Source organism: Cydia amplana, chromosome 17, assembly GCF_948474715.1.
Source record: "Cydia amplana chromosome 17, ilCydAmpl1.1, whole genome shotgun sequence".
In the NCBI taxonomy this organism is placed as follows: Eukaryota; Metazoa; Arthropoda; class Insecta; order Lepidoptera; family Tortricidae; genus Cydia; species Cydia amplana.
In genome coordinates this window covers 15675245-15693144 of record NC_086085.1, presented here as the reverse complement: position 1 = coordinate 15693144, position 17900 = coordinate 15675245, and the positions used below count along the sequence as shown (strand labels likewise).

Below are 17900 nucleotides of genomic sequence, written 5' to 3'. Positions count from 1 at the left end.
TCTAGGTATTTATCTTCATCAGCCGGGAATATTGAGTTAGTATAAAAACAAGCACGATAAACCTTTTCAACGTTTTTAAGCTTTTATATTTTTTATGCAATACCGACACGAAATTTGGGTCAGTCGAGTTTTCATGTATGTACAGGTTTTTGGTATATTTATAAAACGGTTATATTAAGAAGCAACTCACAAAGTGGTGACACTTCGTTACAGAACGACCAAATCTGAATTCCGACGCAAAACTTAACAAGGAACCATGGGTCAATAGGATGACGCAGACGAGTACAGAGCGGTTCATGAATAAGTAGACAAACTGTTGCTGTCGCCGGTCAGCTGTTCCCTCTTTGTTTGCAGAGCAAACACGTTTCCATTGTCGCCGCTTTCGTATTGCGTTATATGGTGAAATATCGCCCCGATTCAATTTAAATCTCAATCCAGTCCAAATAGAATTTCAATAGCACAATTTGCATATCGTTTTAGAACAATCTAGTCCAGGTTCCCTTTAAACTGGTAAAATTACTTTGTGCTAAACAATTTAAATTATTCTAAATCAGCGGGCTTAGCACGGGCGTATCATATTGCACGTGGTATGATACGTTGTCTTCTAACGTTATTGGTAAATTTGTCATATCGCTGAGCATGGCCCCGAGCTACGATAAGCCTACCACGTCGATATTGAATAAAGTTATCGACTATCATACGATAGTGACCACGACTGTCTATGCGTAGAGCTTATGAAAAATCTATTCAATGGCTGCCCTTATTCATATGTCGGACGTGTGTCGGACATAGTTTGAACATGAATAGTCAATTTTATTACTACACTTCCAAATTGAAAAGTGTTTAAATGAGTGACAGCTTTATACAAATTGACCTACATTATAACATGCACGGATAATCGTGTTTGACAATTGAGTCAATTGACAATAATTTGACATTGACAAGCATCGCGTACGCGCGTGATCAGTGAAAATATCAGAATACAAACCAAGTTGAAGAAAAATACTGATTTGCTGTGAAATCTAAAGAAAATGCCACGCATAATGTAAGTTTCTCTAAAAACCAATAATTTATTTACAGAAAAAGTTATAATTCGTTTGATCATAACTGATTTTGTCATGAATATGTTTTTCAGTCGATGCATTAACGCAGAAGAAAATGCTAGCAAAATATATAACTCAGCATCCCCTGTTCGCCTACAGGGAGTACAGGGAGGACCATGAGCCTCTCGGAAGCCAGAGATAAGTGCAGTGCTGCATACAAGTTCTATGAGAGCACGATCCGTACAGATCAGTGGCAGCAGGCATGGAAGTCGGTAAGTACTATGCTAATAATTAATACAGATCAACCTCATCTCAAACTAAGCAAAGTTTGTAGTATGGACACAAGAAACATCCATAACTTAGCATTACTTAAAACATTCAGTGCCAGCGCGAGCTACGCGCTACGAGTGTAGCCGATAACACGGGAAAAACCGTATGTAGCAAAAAGCGCCTACGAACAGTGAACTCCCCTAGTGAGTCGCTGGCAGTTAATGTGTTAATGTTTGTTGTTTATCTTGTTGATATTAGCCCAAATCCAGTTTCTAACTACCGTTGCAGGTAGGGTCATCAAGTCATCACTGAATACAATTTAGCTGTTAAATGTGTCAATTATCTATAAATTCTATTTTTATTGTCAGACTTGTCGTTAATTGAGCTGCAAAGTTAGAAAAATCAATGTGGCAGCAACCCAGGCTCCGCTAGCAGTGAGCGGTAACTCAACCAATTACCGGGAGAACTGGCTTGTCTAAAATGGATCCAGAAGAATCAAGGATTGGAGATGTAAGTACACCTTTCTTAAACTAAAATCATGAAGAGTTTATTGTGCCATTTAAAACTATTGACACTGATCTTCTACTATGACTATGTTCTACTAAGTGACAAAAGTTTGTTAAAAACTGTTCTATGACTACTATAATTGCATGAAGTTGTCATGGCAACAATGGATGTTGTAAAAGTTGATCCAACTGTAGATTAATTACCTAACTAGAAAGTTCTAGTTTGTTATACTTGTTTTTGGTAAACTAGAGTTAACAACATTGAAAGATACACTACTAAACTACCAATTGACATTTTTTTCACACTGCAGAAAAAGGTCATAATGATTGTAACAACAATTAAAAACTTTGGAACCCGTAGACCTCACTTTCAAAATTGTTTTTTTTTACCCTGTCTGAATATTGTAGAAGCTGGTTTTGTATGTAAGAATTCAAGTGTATTGACAAAAGAAAAACACCACCACACTTTGTGCCATGAATCTAAGACATAAGGATAAAATATTATTAATATTTAATTTTTATGTACAGTCTAACTGCACAGGTAAAAAGGCATTCGACTGCAGTTTCCAAACCGGCTTTACCTGTGCAGTTGAACTGTACAGTGTACATGCTAAACTGCGCAGGCATAGCCTAGTGTGTATTGCCAGCAGTTTAATTGAAAGATTTAAGTAGGTACTCTTATTTTAAATGTTTTCATTTGCAATACCCTAAGTGGTTTGATTGTATACGTGACAATGGGAAGAATTATGATTTTAGCAGCCTATGTATGTAGGTATGTATGTATGTGTGTGGGTATGTTTGTGTCGTGTATTACCCTAGCATAAAAGCTTAACTACTGAGACAAATATTGTTGAATAAGATGTTCATTGGTATGTTTTTATGCCGCAGGTGGCATAGACTACACTTTAATACATAATAGGTACTCTTTAATAAAATAATAATAACAAAAATGCTTTAAATAACGGATTAATAGTTACTGGAACAAAATTTAATTTATTTTCAGTCGAAACGAAATCGGACCAATGAAACTATAAAATCCCCCTGACTTAAAAACGACAGCTTTCTAAAAATGACTTTAATTTCTTATAATTTGCAAATGAACCTCTGTACTAGCCTGCGCCACTATAGAATCATGACCTCATCTAATCTATTTGTTTCTGTTTCAGTCATAACATATTGGAGGACACTCAAGTTATCGAGGACACGATAGAAATTAACTAAAATCTGCAGCCTCAATTATTTAATGACTTATTTAGAAAAGGGATAGTCATAATATTTAGCTATAGAACGAGAGAGTGCGGCAAAAAAAAGTTCTGACTTTCTGCCTGGAACACACTTCTCAGCAGGCACGTCCATGCATTTCGAAGTCAATAGTAAAAGTGTTTATTTGTTAAGCATATGTAGGTGAAACTATTACAGTGGTATTTAAAAGGTTTTTTCTAACAAACCTTTAAGTTGCAATGTATCAAGTACATATTACAAGATAAATTAGACCCCACGTCTCTTTATTCGATTGAGCTAAAACTTAATATACATTATTTAAGTTGGGTGATAACTGATAACGCAATATTATGGTACCACCGAATATCTGATGATGGACGCAGGATGTGGTCAAAGAAACTCTTTGATATATATAAAGCAACCTAATTTGTGTTTGGGTTTATTAGAAATTGTTTTTATGAATAGGTATTAATTGCCTGTTAAGGCCCCAGTACACAATGCGCCATTCTGGGGGACGCATTTATGCGTTAGAGGGAGCAAGTGATATTGCTATCTCATTCTACCGCATGGCTGCGTCCCTTGGTTTGGCCGGCGATGGCCCATTGTGTACAGGGGCCTTTATAGTCGGCAATAAAAACTTTTATCAAAAATATCATTTTTATTTGACAAGATATGTACTTACCACCTTATTCATAAAACTTTACGGACCTGATTTAGTTAAATAATTTTTTATCCCTTTCTTTCAAATACATAAGGGAGCCGGTCTACCTAGCTTTATTTGACGTTCATAAGCGCATTGTAATTATGCCTACTTGAATAAACTATCTTTTATCTTATCTTTATCTAAGTCAAAATGACAGATAAAGACAAACGATTCATAGCTAATTCAGGGCAGTAACACTTTTATGAATAATGCCACTAGGCTAAGCGTATTATGAGACGCAGGCGACGCAGTTCATGCAGCGCAGCACAGAGCCGATTTTGTAAAGTATGGAACGTCCTTACTCTGGAGTGTGCGTACCTAAAGGACGTTCTATACTTTACAAAAATCGCTCTGTGCTGCGCTGCGTGACCTACGTCGCCTGCGTCTCAGCATACGCTTAAGTTTCCGTCACACAGGCGCGTTTCCCGGGCGGGGCGTGAGCGTTTTATATGTAAAAGCGGCGCGCCCCGCTAACGCCCCGCCCGGAAAACGCGCCTGTGTGACGAAGCCTTTAGCCTTACGGCTTGGCCATGACATTGCTCGACTGGCTTCGGCTAAGGCGACAGCCATAGGTTGTAGCGAGACACAGCGATCGGACCTTTCGTTCCCATCTAGCCTTCCCTGCCTTAGCGGGAGCCAGTCGCGCAATGTGGCCAACGCGTTAGTATTTTTATAATTTACCCCGCGACATCATTAGTAGTTTGTTTCAGTTCTTATAAATTGAAATAGATGTCATACACTAAAGATAAAGTGATCAAGTCCACCGGTGGCCAAGGCTGGAAACGAGGCAGGGTACGCGGCTAACGTCCCAAATTCTCTTATGTAAGTACATATATATGTTTTGACGACCGGTCTGGTCTAATGGGTAGTCCCTGCCTGTGAAGCCGCGGTCCTGGTTCGAATCCCGGTAAGGGCATTAATTTGTGTGATGAGCACAGATATTTGTTCCCGAGTCATGGATGTTTTCTATGTATTTAAGTATTTGTATATTATATATATTAGTCTAAGAGCTAGCCACGGAAATAGGTACTTATGCAATTTATAGAGCAACGAAATCCCTCTAGTTAGTGGGCCATACTATCATTATTAATTAATCCAGCATGGCAGCAGTTCAGCGGTGGGTGTGTGAGTGGATGGGCAACAAAGGGGTTGTAAAATGATATCATAGCTAATTATATATTTAATTCAAATATAACAATGCCAGGCGTTTTATTTGGGGGAATAGTAGTGTCAGGTGATGAAAGTACACAAACCACTTGAGCGCCTGCAGGAAGACCATGAGCAAATTGCACCTGACTCACAATTGCTTCACGCATAGTTGTATATGTCTTCTACTTTTTCTTAACACATACCTAGGCGTAATCGAACAGAGTAGTACTATTATTTATTCTGTGACAGAGTACAAAAAGTACGATTGCGAAAAGTACGAGTGGATTATATACGTAAAGCAAAAACGCCTGGCATTGTTATATTTGAATTAAATACATAATTAGCTATAATACTATATATATAGCTATACTTTTAATATTAAACTTATTGCTCTACCTAAATTGTGATTGTTCCTGTTAGATTAAGCCTGTTATCATAATTAAACATATTAGTTAGTACTAGATGCTTATTAGAAAATAAAACTTCAGCGTAGGATGTAGGTAACTCAATGTAGTAATGTTTTCAATCTGACTACACAATACAGGCGTAGCCTAGTGTGGCAGTCATAGGTTAAGTAAAACCTGTAAACTTTTTGGCAAATAAAACTATTTTTTTTTTTTTTTTTTTTTTTTTTTTTTTTTTTTTTTTTTTTTTTATAATATCACACCAAACACAGAGCTCTATAAATTGCACACCTTCAATTGATTTTACAACTCCGTTGTTGCCCAACCACTCTCACACCCACCGCTGAACTGCTGCCAGGCGACCGGATTAATTAATAATGATAGTATGGCACACTAACTAGAGGGATTACGTTGCTCTATAAATTGCATAAGTACCTATTTCCGTGGCTAACTCTCCGGTTATATCGTTGTCTGAGTACTCTGAGTGTGTCTGAGACCAAAACACTTTTTCCCTTTTCAGGTCATTACTATGTATACCTATACATTACGGCCCTCGCTCCGAGCCGTTCCTGGTGCAAAAGCTGCCCATAGTAATCTAGCGTTGAAAAGTTGCTAGCATCATGGGCACTTTCGCACCGGGGACGACAATTAATGATTTGTTTGTATACCATAATTTAATGTGAAAATAAACTTGGTTTATCTTTTTGGCAATAGTTGTGTTATTTACCCATTTATAATATTCTCTCCAGCAGCACAGAGCCGATATTGTTAAGAGCCCATCAACGTGCACACTAGCGCCACTGCTAAATAATCGTGATTATTTAAATTTAACGTCAGGTATTTAAAAAAGGGGGCCGCTACGTATACGTACTGTATTTTGTATTTGGGGCATTATCTATGAAAAGGGACCTTATTGTCGATGGCGCTTACATCGCGCGGCATTATATTTATATCGGAGCATCTTTAATAATGACGTAAGCGCCATCGACAATAAGGTCCCTTTTCATAGATTCCGTCACATTTAAGTACCTCTTGAATACATCAAACTAGTTTTTATGTTGCTGGATTCTTCAATCTATGCGTCCAAAGTTAAAACGGCCGTTTTTGTTTTAAGTTCATAGATCGGCGAATCCAGCAACATAAAACTAGTTTGATGTATTCAAAAGTTACTTTAATACTATGTAGATACAATACGTAGCGGCCCCCTTTAAAAAAATCTTTCGTTAAATTTTCAATTATCACGATTATTTAGCAGTGGCGCTAGTGTGCACGTTGACGGGCTCTTAACTTACCTAGTAAACATAGAAGACTGACAACAGTGCCAACGTCGCGAGAATATTGACATTGTTGTTAATGAATTTAACATAGTTTTTTAAAATTTAACATTAATTATTAGAGTATTAAACTCTGTCTGACCGTAGTTATAGTTACTAAAGTAGGTAGACTTATAGCATAATAGAGCATTTAGGAATATTCTTATTTAACCTTTTGACCGCCACAGACTAACTAGATGCGTCTTTAAATAAGAACGTGCTTAAAATGCTTTAATTATACTATAGTGTATATATATGAAAGTCGGATTAAATACGTTTAGAAGCTATAAGTAGTAACAGTGACAGATTTTGTACGCTAAAATGAAAAATAAGAATAAGCGACACCTACATGCGGGGAATGCTGTTTTGTATGAAGATTGACCATAGAAAAATAGGTAAATAGATTAGGTAGGTATTTGTGTGATAGTAAAACATAGTTGGTTATAGGCGAAATAAGTATTTATTAAGCTGGCTCGCACGCGCACATTCTCAAGAGCCCATCAACGTGCACACTAGCGCCACTGCTAAATAATCATGATTATTTCAATTTAACGAAAGATATTTAAAAAAAGGGGGCCGCTACGTACTGTATCTTGTATTAAAGTACCTTGTGAATATATCAAACTAGTTTCTATGTTGCTGAATTCGTCAATCTATAAACTCAAAACAAAAACGGCCGTTTTAACTTGGACGCATTGATTGACGAATCCAGCAACATAGAAACTAGTTTGATGTACGAGTATGCAAAAGGTACTTTAATACAAGATACAATGCGTAGCGGCCCCCTTTTTTAAATATATTTCGTTAAATTGAAATAATCACGATTACTTAGCAGTGGCGCTAGTGTGCAGGTTGATGGGCTCTTAACAACAGCCGGTTTTGTGCATGATGCTTAGGAAGTCCTCGGGGAGCGCCTTCCTTAATTTCCCCCTGTATCCACGAGAAGTTTTCTGGAAGAAAAATAAGGAAATAAGTAACAGCAGGTTCATGTGGCAGCTATGAATGAAATATTTTCACATGAGTGCAGGCTATTTGCACCCAAAATATAGCTACTAGTAACTAATCGACGGGAACGACCATTTCGCTAGTTTTTATATATATGTATTATCCATTGGAGTCTCGTGAAGAGCAATATGAACGCTTACTGATGCACACCAAAAATATGAAAGTTAAGATTTGTCCTAGACTCGAGGTTGCTGCTTGCTGCGCATTCCGCTAGTCATCAAGCAATAGGCCTGTATTTTTTTTTTGAATAAAAATATGACTAAGTATGTTTGTCAACAATGCAGCACATTAGAACTAGAACTGGATGCCTTAGTTAAACCTTAAATGCATTCCCAGATTATGATATGATATGATTTATTTATCTCACAATATACAATTTCACTTAAAATTACACATGGTAGATTTTCAGGAATTTATATTGTGATTGTCAGTTTTTTTCACATAATGAATAATTGAATATGAAGAATAACAGTATGTATCCTAGACCCAGTAACTACTTAACATAACTATCAAACAATAGTTACCTATCTCATTGCACAATACAGCCACACTCATACTTATTCAAAAAAGTTACTAAGACACGCCTAGTGGAACGTCACAGTTTTTTATGTCTAGTAAGTACTTAATTCAGTGCTCAAAAGAACTTACCTTCTGTGTGCAAGTTGCTCGAGAAAGGTATTGACTTACAGTAGTCTGGCCAATGGACAAGCCATCATCTTGACTAGTCCCGCGTTGGTAGTTGCCATCAGCTACCAGTATTACAGCTAATACTGTTAAAACCTAAAACAAATAAGAACATAGATGTAATATTTTCAAGTACCTAGGTAAGTAGACTTTCCCCTTTAGGTTAGGATATGAATGTTGAGGTAAAAAGTGGCTTAAATAAGTAACCTCTGTTAGTAAGTTAGTAGCATAAGTATAAGATTGTGCAACAGAATATCTTAACATACTAATTTTTACAATTATAATATGAGATAGTATTTAAGAGTTTAGTAGCATTGTCATTGAGACGCCTGTCTTACATGGAATACATATTAACTTTAAAGAAACACTACAATTTTATTAAGCTTTACCTTTAAGGTGTTTTGGTAATCCATCACCGTTTTGAGACTCTGCGTTAAGTTCGGCACATAAATGCACTGCACACTCCTTACACTCTGTAAATATGCCGAAACTCTTCGTCTGGCATATCAAACGGGTTGCAAGCGTTTCTTAAAGCTATGCACGAGATTTTTCGACGCTTTGTTTCTTCAACAGCAGCCGCGAGTAGGAATAATAAAATTTGACTTCCCTGCAAATAAAATATTGACTATATTATATAAAGCGGAACATTGTAACTAATAACTCTCAATATAATCATAGAAAAACGGATATTTACCTGTAATTTGTATTTGTAATAGGTTTATTCACTAGTTTTGCTTTCACGACAAGGCTTATCGTCACCTAAGAAGCACTTAGATAAAATTAACTAAGTTGAACTGTCAAAATGGGATAATATGTCAAATTATCCAACCCCCATGTTATGCAAATTGTCTTCTGTCATCTACCGCTGTCAAATGTGGATAACTCCATATATCGTCTGCTACCATAGTATGCATGATAAAATCGTCGGTAACTAACGTTTTATTCACATATTTTATACCATATTGCGTGATAACTGCTACCGTGCTAAGCCCACTGAGCGCTGTTTAGTTTTGTACATAGATAAAATAAAACACGCTTAAAATAGGTATTACAATCCTATTAGTGAGTTACCACAGGCATTATCGCGGGCTTTTTATTTATATTTGTGTACCAATATAAATCTACCGTGGTCTGAATCTACCGTGTGTCACATTGTTATTAATTTTAAAACCACCACAGATAATTTTAAACCTATAAAATCAAGTGAAGTATTTTTATTGGTGAAATAAAACAATAAAACTCAAGTGTTAGTTGATGGGACGGCAAGATGTACAGCTTCGATAAGGACATATGGCACGTGCAAGGCAGCTCAGAGCTCCAAAACGAGGCTGAAGAAGAACGTAACTATAATTTTTAGTACCTGTTTTATTGAGTATTGTGTAATTTTTATGGTGTCTGAATATGGGGTTGATTATTAAACTGGCGTGACCAGCGTTGTAAAATTACTGTATATCGCTGACGTGAAATATTCTGCTGCGGTCGAGATGCTTTTCCCTTCCCTTGTCTCTGGTCGAGATAATATCAGGTAAATATTCTTCACCCCTCAGTACAATCCGAAAAGCTCTACTATAACTTATACTTTATTTAGCTGACTGTCAGAAAGAAATTAATGCTTTATGTCCCGCCCACCCGTCCCACCAGCCCACCACAAACCCCATCAGTATCGCGCTGGCTCTGCTAGTACACATGGACTACTTTGATAATTTATTCATGCATGAGATATTATTTTCTCAATATCGCTTTTAAAGGAATTTTTAATAAGATTTAAGATGAAGTCTGTAATAGCATCATTTCATTATCTTATCAGATGCTTTTAAAATTATGTAGACACTAATGCACTCTAAATTTTTCTTGTTTATCTCTAGAACCTACTATTGATTTAGTTTATATGTTGCAACAGTTATAACGAGTTATAGATTTTATAAATGTAATACAAAAAATATATTGATAATCTAGTAAATGGATAAAAATATATCGTGTGCAGTGGGACGTACGAAATGAAACCGCTTTAAATTGGGCACAAAGGGAACTATATAGCTAATTAGCGAATCCAACTGCGTGCGCCCGCGAACCGCGATGTGAATGGGCAATTAGCGCCTGTTCGATCGATTGTTGTGTCATTTACTGTGTGACCTCATACTCAGTCGCATGGCAAGACGCAACTTAGGTTCTCGTACATGCCTTCCAAGGGTCCTTTAAGATACCTATCTATATCAGATGGATGTTTGACAATCCACATAACGTCTTGCTAATTTGTTACCTATTTCTAGATTTTTGCACAACTTATCGTAATTTTAGATAGTTACATATCGTAATACCTTCTTATTTGGCGTCCTCATTTCGTTTTGTCCTCTACAGTGAATATTATATTCAATTGTTATTTTATATGGGTCATTTTTGAACTCATGAAGTGCAACTTATAACAATCAGAAGACATAAGCACGATCGATTGCCTGCACATGTCAGTGACTCAGTTTCATTACTGACAAGTTGAAGGAATGATTGGAATTATAATTTCATCATTAACGAGGGACTCGCACGCGATCGCGTCAACTTCGTTATACTCGATAGACTTGATTGGTGCACACTCACTGATTATTCTCAATTAGTTTAAAAGTGATAATCCTCAATTCAAATTATTTCAAATACATTAAAAAAAAATGAATCAGTCCCGCGTGATGTTAAAACTTGGTCACACTAGCGTCTCATTATTATACGCTTAGACTGATTTAATTTCGTGCAATTTTATAGCATCTATTCTTTATATAATAACAACATCAAACGTAATGCATCGTTATATCTAAATTTCACTAAAATACAGTCGCCATCAGATATATCGGCCATGAGACCATTAATATTCCGTTACCTAGTTTCCTTTGTTTAAGCATATTAGTAACACCTGACCTGGTAATCAAAGATGGCATAGGGAGGTTGTATGGTTTTGACGTTTGCGTTAATTATCCCTTTACAGCTTATGGCGTGTTTGTGCTAGTTAATGGAACTTTATCATTGTTAGCACCGCACCGGTCCCTTTGTGGAATATAATACTTTATACTACATTACATAGGTAAATATGTGGGTCAAGTCCCACAAAATTGTACAATTAATTTTCTCGTCTTAATTTATCCCTGTTGCATAATACAATTGTATTTCAGTCCGATTGAATCAATCGTTATGAAACCCCATATAATTAAAAGCCTTATAAATCTAAAACAATCTTCAACATACAGTTTTAATTATTGTAGAGGCGGGACCAAGCTAACCCTGCACTGCACGGTATTTGCAATAAAAAAGTGAGGCGATGTCATCATTAATATTAAATTTCTATGATTTTTTAATGAACATGCCGTAATGACACCCGTTTACTCTGTTTCAAGTTGGTGCAAAGTTAGCTTAGATGTTCTATAATTGAATCCCACCTCATATCTCGTTTTCAACCCAAGTTCGCAGTACATATTAAATGAAGAATGAATGAATCTGCAATGCAATGAAATGTAAAACCAGTCACGTCCGTAACGTAATCCGGGTGACCGAGCGCCCACGTCTGTGTCACGGTCATGGGTAATGGGCCACTCTAGTTTGCAAGGGCAGAAATAAGCTGGATTCTTTTGAAAGATAATATAAGTGTATTGTTCATACTTCATCTACCTATCAGATTCGTTATAAGTTGTCTGCTTTCACAGACTCAGTTCCTTTTATCTCGCGTACTATACATAAGTTACATATGTTATACAACGAGACGTAATAACACTAATAAGAAATATAGGTACAATAAATATGCATAGTTCGCATTTTAAATGCAATACGAAATATATTTAAAAGAAACTATTAAAAAAAACAATATCATGGTTACCCTACAAATTTTGACACATGCTGCTAGGTTTAAGTTTGATGATCAGTCCTTTGCTCCGGAAAACATATAAAAACTCGAAAATGCGCGTTTTCCCAGAGATAAGACCTAGCTAGATCGATTTTTCGCCCCCAAAACCCCTGTATAGCAAATTTCATCGAAATCGTTAGAGCCGTTTTCGAGATCCCCGAAATATATATATATATATATATATATATATATATATATATATATAAATAAATAAATAAATAAACAAGAATTGCTCGTTTAAAGGTATTAGATTATCAATAGTATATCGGTTCCTTCTTTTAATTATACTTGGTCCAGTAGATCTTGTCAGTAGAAAAAGGCGGCATGTTTGAAAAATGTAGGCGCGAAAGGATATCGTTCCATAGAAAAAGAATTTCGCGCCTTTGTTTACTGACAAGATTTACTTGACCAGCTATAGATACGTACTTTACTACCTAGGATAAGCCCCTATAAATAAAAAAGATGAGCAGGTCTGCAAAATAGGCTATAAAGGTTAAGGTCATGAGGGGTAAAAGAAACCCCAATTAAATATGTCATTAATTTACTCGTAGATGCAGGACCTTGGTGGATTATACTCTAATTACCTCCATATTATGTATCTAAGCATTCTAAGCAAAATTTACCACAATTTTTTTGTCCTACAGGCAGCGAGAGCCCTACAGCAGCAGTAGGGGCCGAGGCGCCCCGCGAGCTGCCCAATGAACTGTCAGCGCCCTACGAGGTGCCGCAGTTCCCCATCGAGCAGATCGAGAAGAAGCTGCTCATTCAGAGACAGCTCAACGTCAAGTAAGTGTTACATTTTCTGTCCACTGCTTTTACAGTTACCGTCTTTGTTGTAAAAAAAATAAGGAACCTTGGGTCAACATTTATCGAAATGATTAGAACCGCGTTTCACGTATTATTGTGTAGAATAATCGCTCGACATATTTCGATCCGTATTGAGGCACCTCGACTGGGGTACCCCGACTGCACCGTCTCTGGGATGTGTATTCTCTGGGTTAGAGTTGTTAATTAATAGCATTGGTAGATTATGATACTAATAGTAGTGCTCTTGTTAGTCAGGATCATTTAAACGTTACTTAGATACTTTCTTATACTATGTGGCGGGCGCGACAACCCGAAGCGGATCTTGATAAGATAAGATAAAGATATTTTATTGAGTTAATAAAGGTGCTTAAACTACTTACATAACTTACATTGTTTTATGGTACAAAACCAACAGGCAAGTAAGTGTCATCTGACCCCCGTACTAGTGTGAACTGTATCACGGTGGGTCAGGATTCACCGTCCTTACATTTTGTTTACAACTCGTAGGTACCAATCGCTTTATTTTATGCTTAACAATTATAATTATATTTGTATAGATACGTAATATTTAACATGACGACAAGGTAAACAAAAGTTGAATATTGAGCAATTTCTTAACATCTGGACTGCGGCCGTTGCCGGGCCGTATTAGAAGTAAACAAGTAGTATATGTAAAAACTTAAGATTATTTTATTTATTTATATTAAATTTATTATTTGGCCTCCGAGACCAAATCCGTTCTTTGTCCAAAGCCGTTTCTGTCCAATCGACGGCGCCGAGTTCGCTAAGGTATTTTCTTCTTGCACTTCGTCTCTCCAGCGGACAAAGATTATAGAAAGTTACAAGTTAATCAATTAATGAAATATTCGATACATTATTATTATTATCGTATGGCTTTATTGAAAAATAAAATCAAATTTACAAGGGTTAACAATATGCGTACATCTAATTATAGCTTAATATCTAGGTTTGACAGCCAAACCCTGGCATCCGTAGTTATAGCATTCAGATCTTTCATGCCTCCCGAAAAACGTCTCCTGGGGCATTCTTTAACTATATGCGTAGTTGTTTGGTCTGGCGCGCCACAGTCACAGTTTGGTGAGGGCTTGTATCCCCATTTGTGGAGGTTGTGGTTACAGCAGCTGACGTCGGACTTTATTCTGTTGAGTGTAACCCAGATCTTTCGCGGCTCATCTAGGCCGGGTGGTTCTTGTGTTGGATTGATGTCGATGTTATTCGAAAACTGAGTTTGTGTACTGTTCGAGTTCCAGCTTTCCGTCCATTCCTGGTTAACACAGAAACATTCTGGACCTTGTATTTGGGAATCTGACCAGATAGGTCTACGAGATTTGAGGCGCGCGTTGGGGAGGTTATCAAGTGTTTTGTTAATGGGAAGCATTCCTTTTCTAGATTTCTCCCATTCCCTTGAGGCGGCGTGTGTTCTGCGTAAATCTGGCGGCGCAATATGGGATAGAACAGGGAGCCATTGTACAGGCGTTGGTAATAAGCAACCCGTTATCGTGCGCATAACACGGTTGAGCTGGACGTCGACTTTATCAGTGTGTGCGCTTTTGTACCATACTGCGGCGCAGTACTCGGCTGTAGGGTAGACTAGAGCCAAGCTAGAGGTTCGCAAGACACGGCCTCTTGCTCCCCAGGTTGTTCCAGCGAGTTTATTGATAAGGTTCACCCTAGTTTTTAGCTTCTGACCTATGTTCTCGAGGTGGGGCTTGTAGGTCAAAGATCGGTCGAGGGTGACCCCCAGGTACTTCGGGTAGAAATTATGCTGGAGTCTTTTTCCGCAAAACGTGACGTCTACTTCTCTTCGTGCTAGGCTGTTAGATAGGTGGAAGGCGGCTACTTCGGTTTTTGTGGGGTTTGGGCAGAGTCTCCATTTGGTATAGTACTCGTTAAGAGTTTGTAGATCTTGCGTCAGTAGCATTTCCCCAGTTTCGAAGTCCTTAGTTTGAACTGTGAGAGCCAAGTCGTCAGCGTACAAAAATTTATCACTATTTGTAGCGGGCATGTCCCGGGTGTATATGTTAAAGAGGAGAGGAGCCAGCACCGATCCTTGAGGAAGTCCGTTCTTCAACAGTCTATATCGACTTTCCCTGTCTCCAAGAAGAACCTTGATTTTGCGCGGGCCTAGCATACTTTTGAGGAGACGGAGGATCTTTGCCGATGGTATTACTTCGCTAAACTTGAATAGCAGACCGTCTCTCCAGACCGTGTCGTATGCCGCCTTCAGGTCCACGAAAGCTGCGAGGGTTTTCTGATTTCTCTGAAAACCCGCCTCTATATGGCTGGTGAGCGCGAGAACCTGGTCTGCACAGCTGCGACCAGCCCGGAAACCCGCCTGTTCGATTGGTATTTCTTGATCTACCATATCCTTCAGCCGATTGTATAAAAGGCGTTCCAGCAATTTATACGTAACGCTTAGAAGAGATATAGGTCGATAATTTGCTGCGTCGTCAGGAGTTTTCCCAGGCTTGAGAATCGCTATAACTTTAGATTTCATAAAAACAGAGGGCAGAGTGGCGGAGTTGTAAATGTGGTTGAAGAAGTCAGCCAGCCATCGGAAGCGATGGAAACCTCTTCGGGGGTGAAGGAGCGATCCAAAAGGTCATTTTGTTGATTGGCGTGTACTGTAGTTTGGTTTTTTCGTCGGATGGTTGTCGCTAAAACTTTATCAACACATGCGCTTCTTGTGACTTGTTTAAGACGCTCCGCCACCGCATCCGGGTAGACAGTGGGCTCCTTCCTTTCTGGTTCCGAGGCGCCACCCATTTTTCTTAGCAGCGCCCAGCTTATTTCGATACATATACTTTATTATAGTTCGTGCATCGTTTATCATCCCTGAGCGCCCATAAACGAATTAGCGTCAAGCTTGCTCAAAGCACGAGGAAATTCAATATTAGTTAGCTTATTGGCTGGCCGTGGCCGCTGCAAATATAATGGAACATTAAATAGGTATGCAGAAGTGTCTTTTAGATATTGTATAAACAAGTTACTCTTAAAAAATATACTAGTTTTTTCGTCGGCGGTACTTATCTTTGCACAGCTCTCTCACACGCCAACAACCCCTATCGGGTTTACGTTGTTTTAGAGTTCATACCTATAATTATGGCGACCTTCCAGCCAGCTCCATCATATCATCAGGATACCACACTCACATATAGTATGCATAAATAAGAAATGCACCTGCAAGCAAAATTTCAGTTTAATCCAACACCGAAAAATGGGTCAAATAGACAACAGTACAGGTAAAACTAAATAGAAACTTGTCAAAGTAGGGGGTGCATTTTAAAGTTGCATTGCATTGCAGCGCCCGCGGAGTCAGCAAAGCTATATGTTTTGTTAGTTGACTGTTGACTTGCTTTTACTCGCTAATGGCTTCTCCGTATTGTACAGCTTAGTCATAATTGCTTCTAGCCTTCTAGGAATTATACGTCAGCAAACTACAGTTTTCAATTAAGTTAAAATTGTTCAAGGTCTGTTTAACTTCATCACGAAGCGCGAGTTATATTTTTTGCATAATATTTTCTAAGAAAAGATACACATCAGAAACCATTTAGAAGATGAATTGAGTCCCTGAAACCCACAGCGCCTAAGCGGGACAATGCCATGACTCTGTCCCTTTCATCAATTAAAGAGCCTTGGGCCCTTGCGCATTTGAACCAGATTATTATGATTTGATAGTATGAAAGTTGGATACTACTTATATACCCTCTGGTGCGGGTGTTCGGTAATCAACTAATCACTTACCATTAAGCGATTCGTCTGCTCGTTTGCCTTCTATATCATAAGAAAAATACTGGATAGCCTCTAGGGCAGCTAAGGTATTCAACATTAGTATTGCTTTGTTGGGGCTCTATATGTATAAACCAATACTTTATTTACCCGTGTTATCCTACAACACAAAAAAAGCGGCCAAGTGCGAGTCGGACTCGCCCATGAAGGGTTCCGTATTTAGGCGATTTATGACGTATTAAAAAAAACTACTTGCTAGATCTCGTTCAAACCAATTTTTGGTGGAAGTTTACATGGTAATGTACATCATATATTTTTTTTAGTTTTATCATTCTCTTATTTTAGAAGTTACAGGGGGGGGGGGGACACACATTTTACCACTTTGGAAGTGTCTCTCGCGCAAACTATTCAGTTTAGAAAAAAATGATATTAGAAACCTCAATATCATTTTTGAAGACCTATCCATAGATACCCCACACGTATGGGTTTGATGAAAAAAAAATTTTGAGTTTCAGTTCGAAGTATGGGGAACCCCAAAAATTTATTGTTTTTTTTCTATTTTTGTGTGAAAATCTTAATGCGGTTCACAAAATACATCTACTTACCAAGTTTCAACAGTATAGTTCTTATAGTTTCGGAGAAAAGTGGCTGTGACATACGGACGGACAGACAGACGGACAGACGGACAGACAGACAGACATGACGAATCTATAAGGGTTCCGTTTTTTGCCATTTGGCTACGGAACCCTAAAAAGTGACTAGTTCTATTAGTTGGAGTCTTAAAAGAGCCTGTCACATATGTCGCGGTTATTATTACAGGTGAATGTACAAGGTTAAATAAATATTATTAATGTATATTTTTATTTTATTTTATATACCTAAGTGGTACATCCTTCTGCTATTGCATGTGACGCGACGTGACGGAAGTACACATAAGCTGGCCGCAGGCTGCTAATTCGATTTGCACAGACCTTGAACTTCGGGAACATATGCTGCTGCCTAAATGCCAACCCGCAGTATTCGTTTTAGAAGAATATTATTTTAAAATATGTTAAATTCATTGTGCAACCTAGCTTAACTAGCAGGACTTTCATATGTGTGTGATAAAATTTGGTTCAATTGGGTCAATTTTAATCTAAAAAATATTACCTATATTAGTGTCTCT

The 17900-nt window shown here is 37.8% G+C and overlaps 1 protein-coding gene across 4 annotated transcripts in view; it reads left to right on the top strand.

The window, feature by feature from the left end:
* The window catches only part of LOC134655803 (AMP deaminase 2-like), a 66264-nt gene that overhangs the window by 26176 nt on the left and 22188 nt on the right, over window positions 1–17900 (top strand). For 3 of the 4 annotated variants that reach the window (XM_063511272.1, XM_063511276.1, XM_063511273.1), the window contains exon 2: window positions 12823–12964. In XM_063511272.1, the coding sequence (XP_063367342.1) occupies window positions 12823–12964 (142 nt within the window). Of the gene's footprint in view, window positions 1–9477; window positions 9639–12822; window positions 12965–17900 lie in introns of all 4 variants that reach the window. The other variant, XM_063511274.1, reaches the window with a different exon arrangement.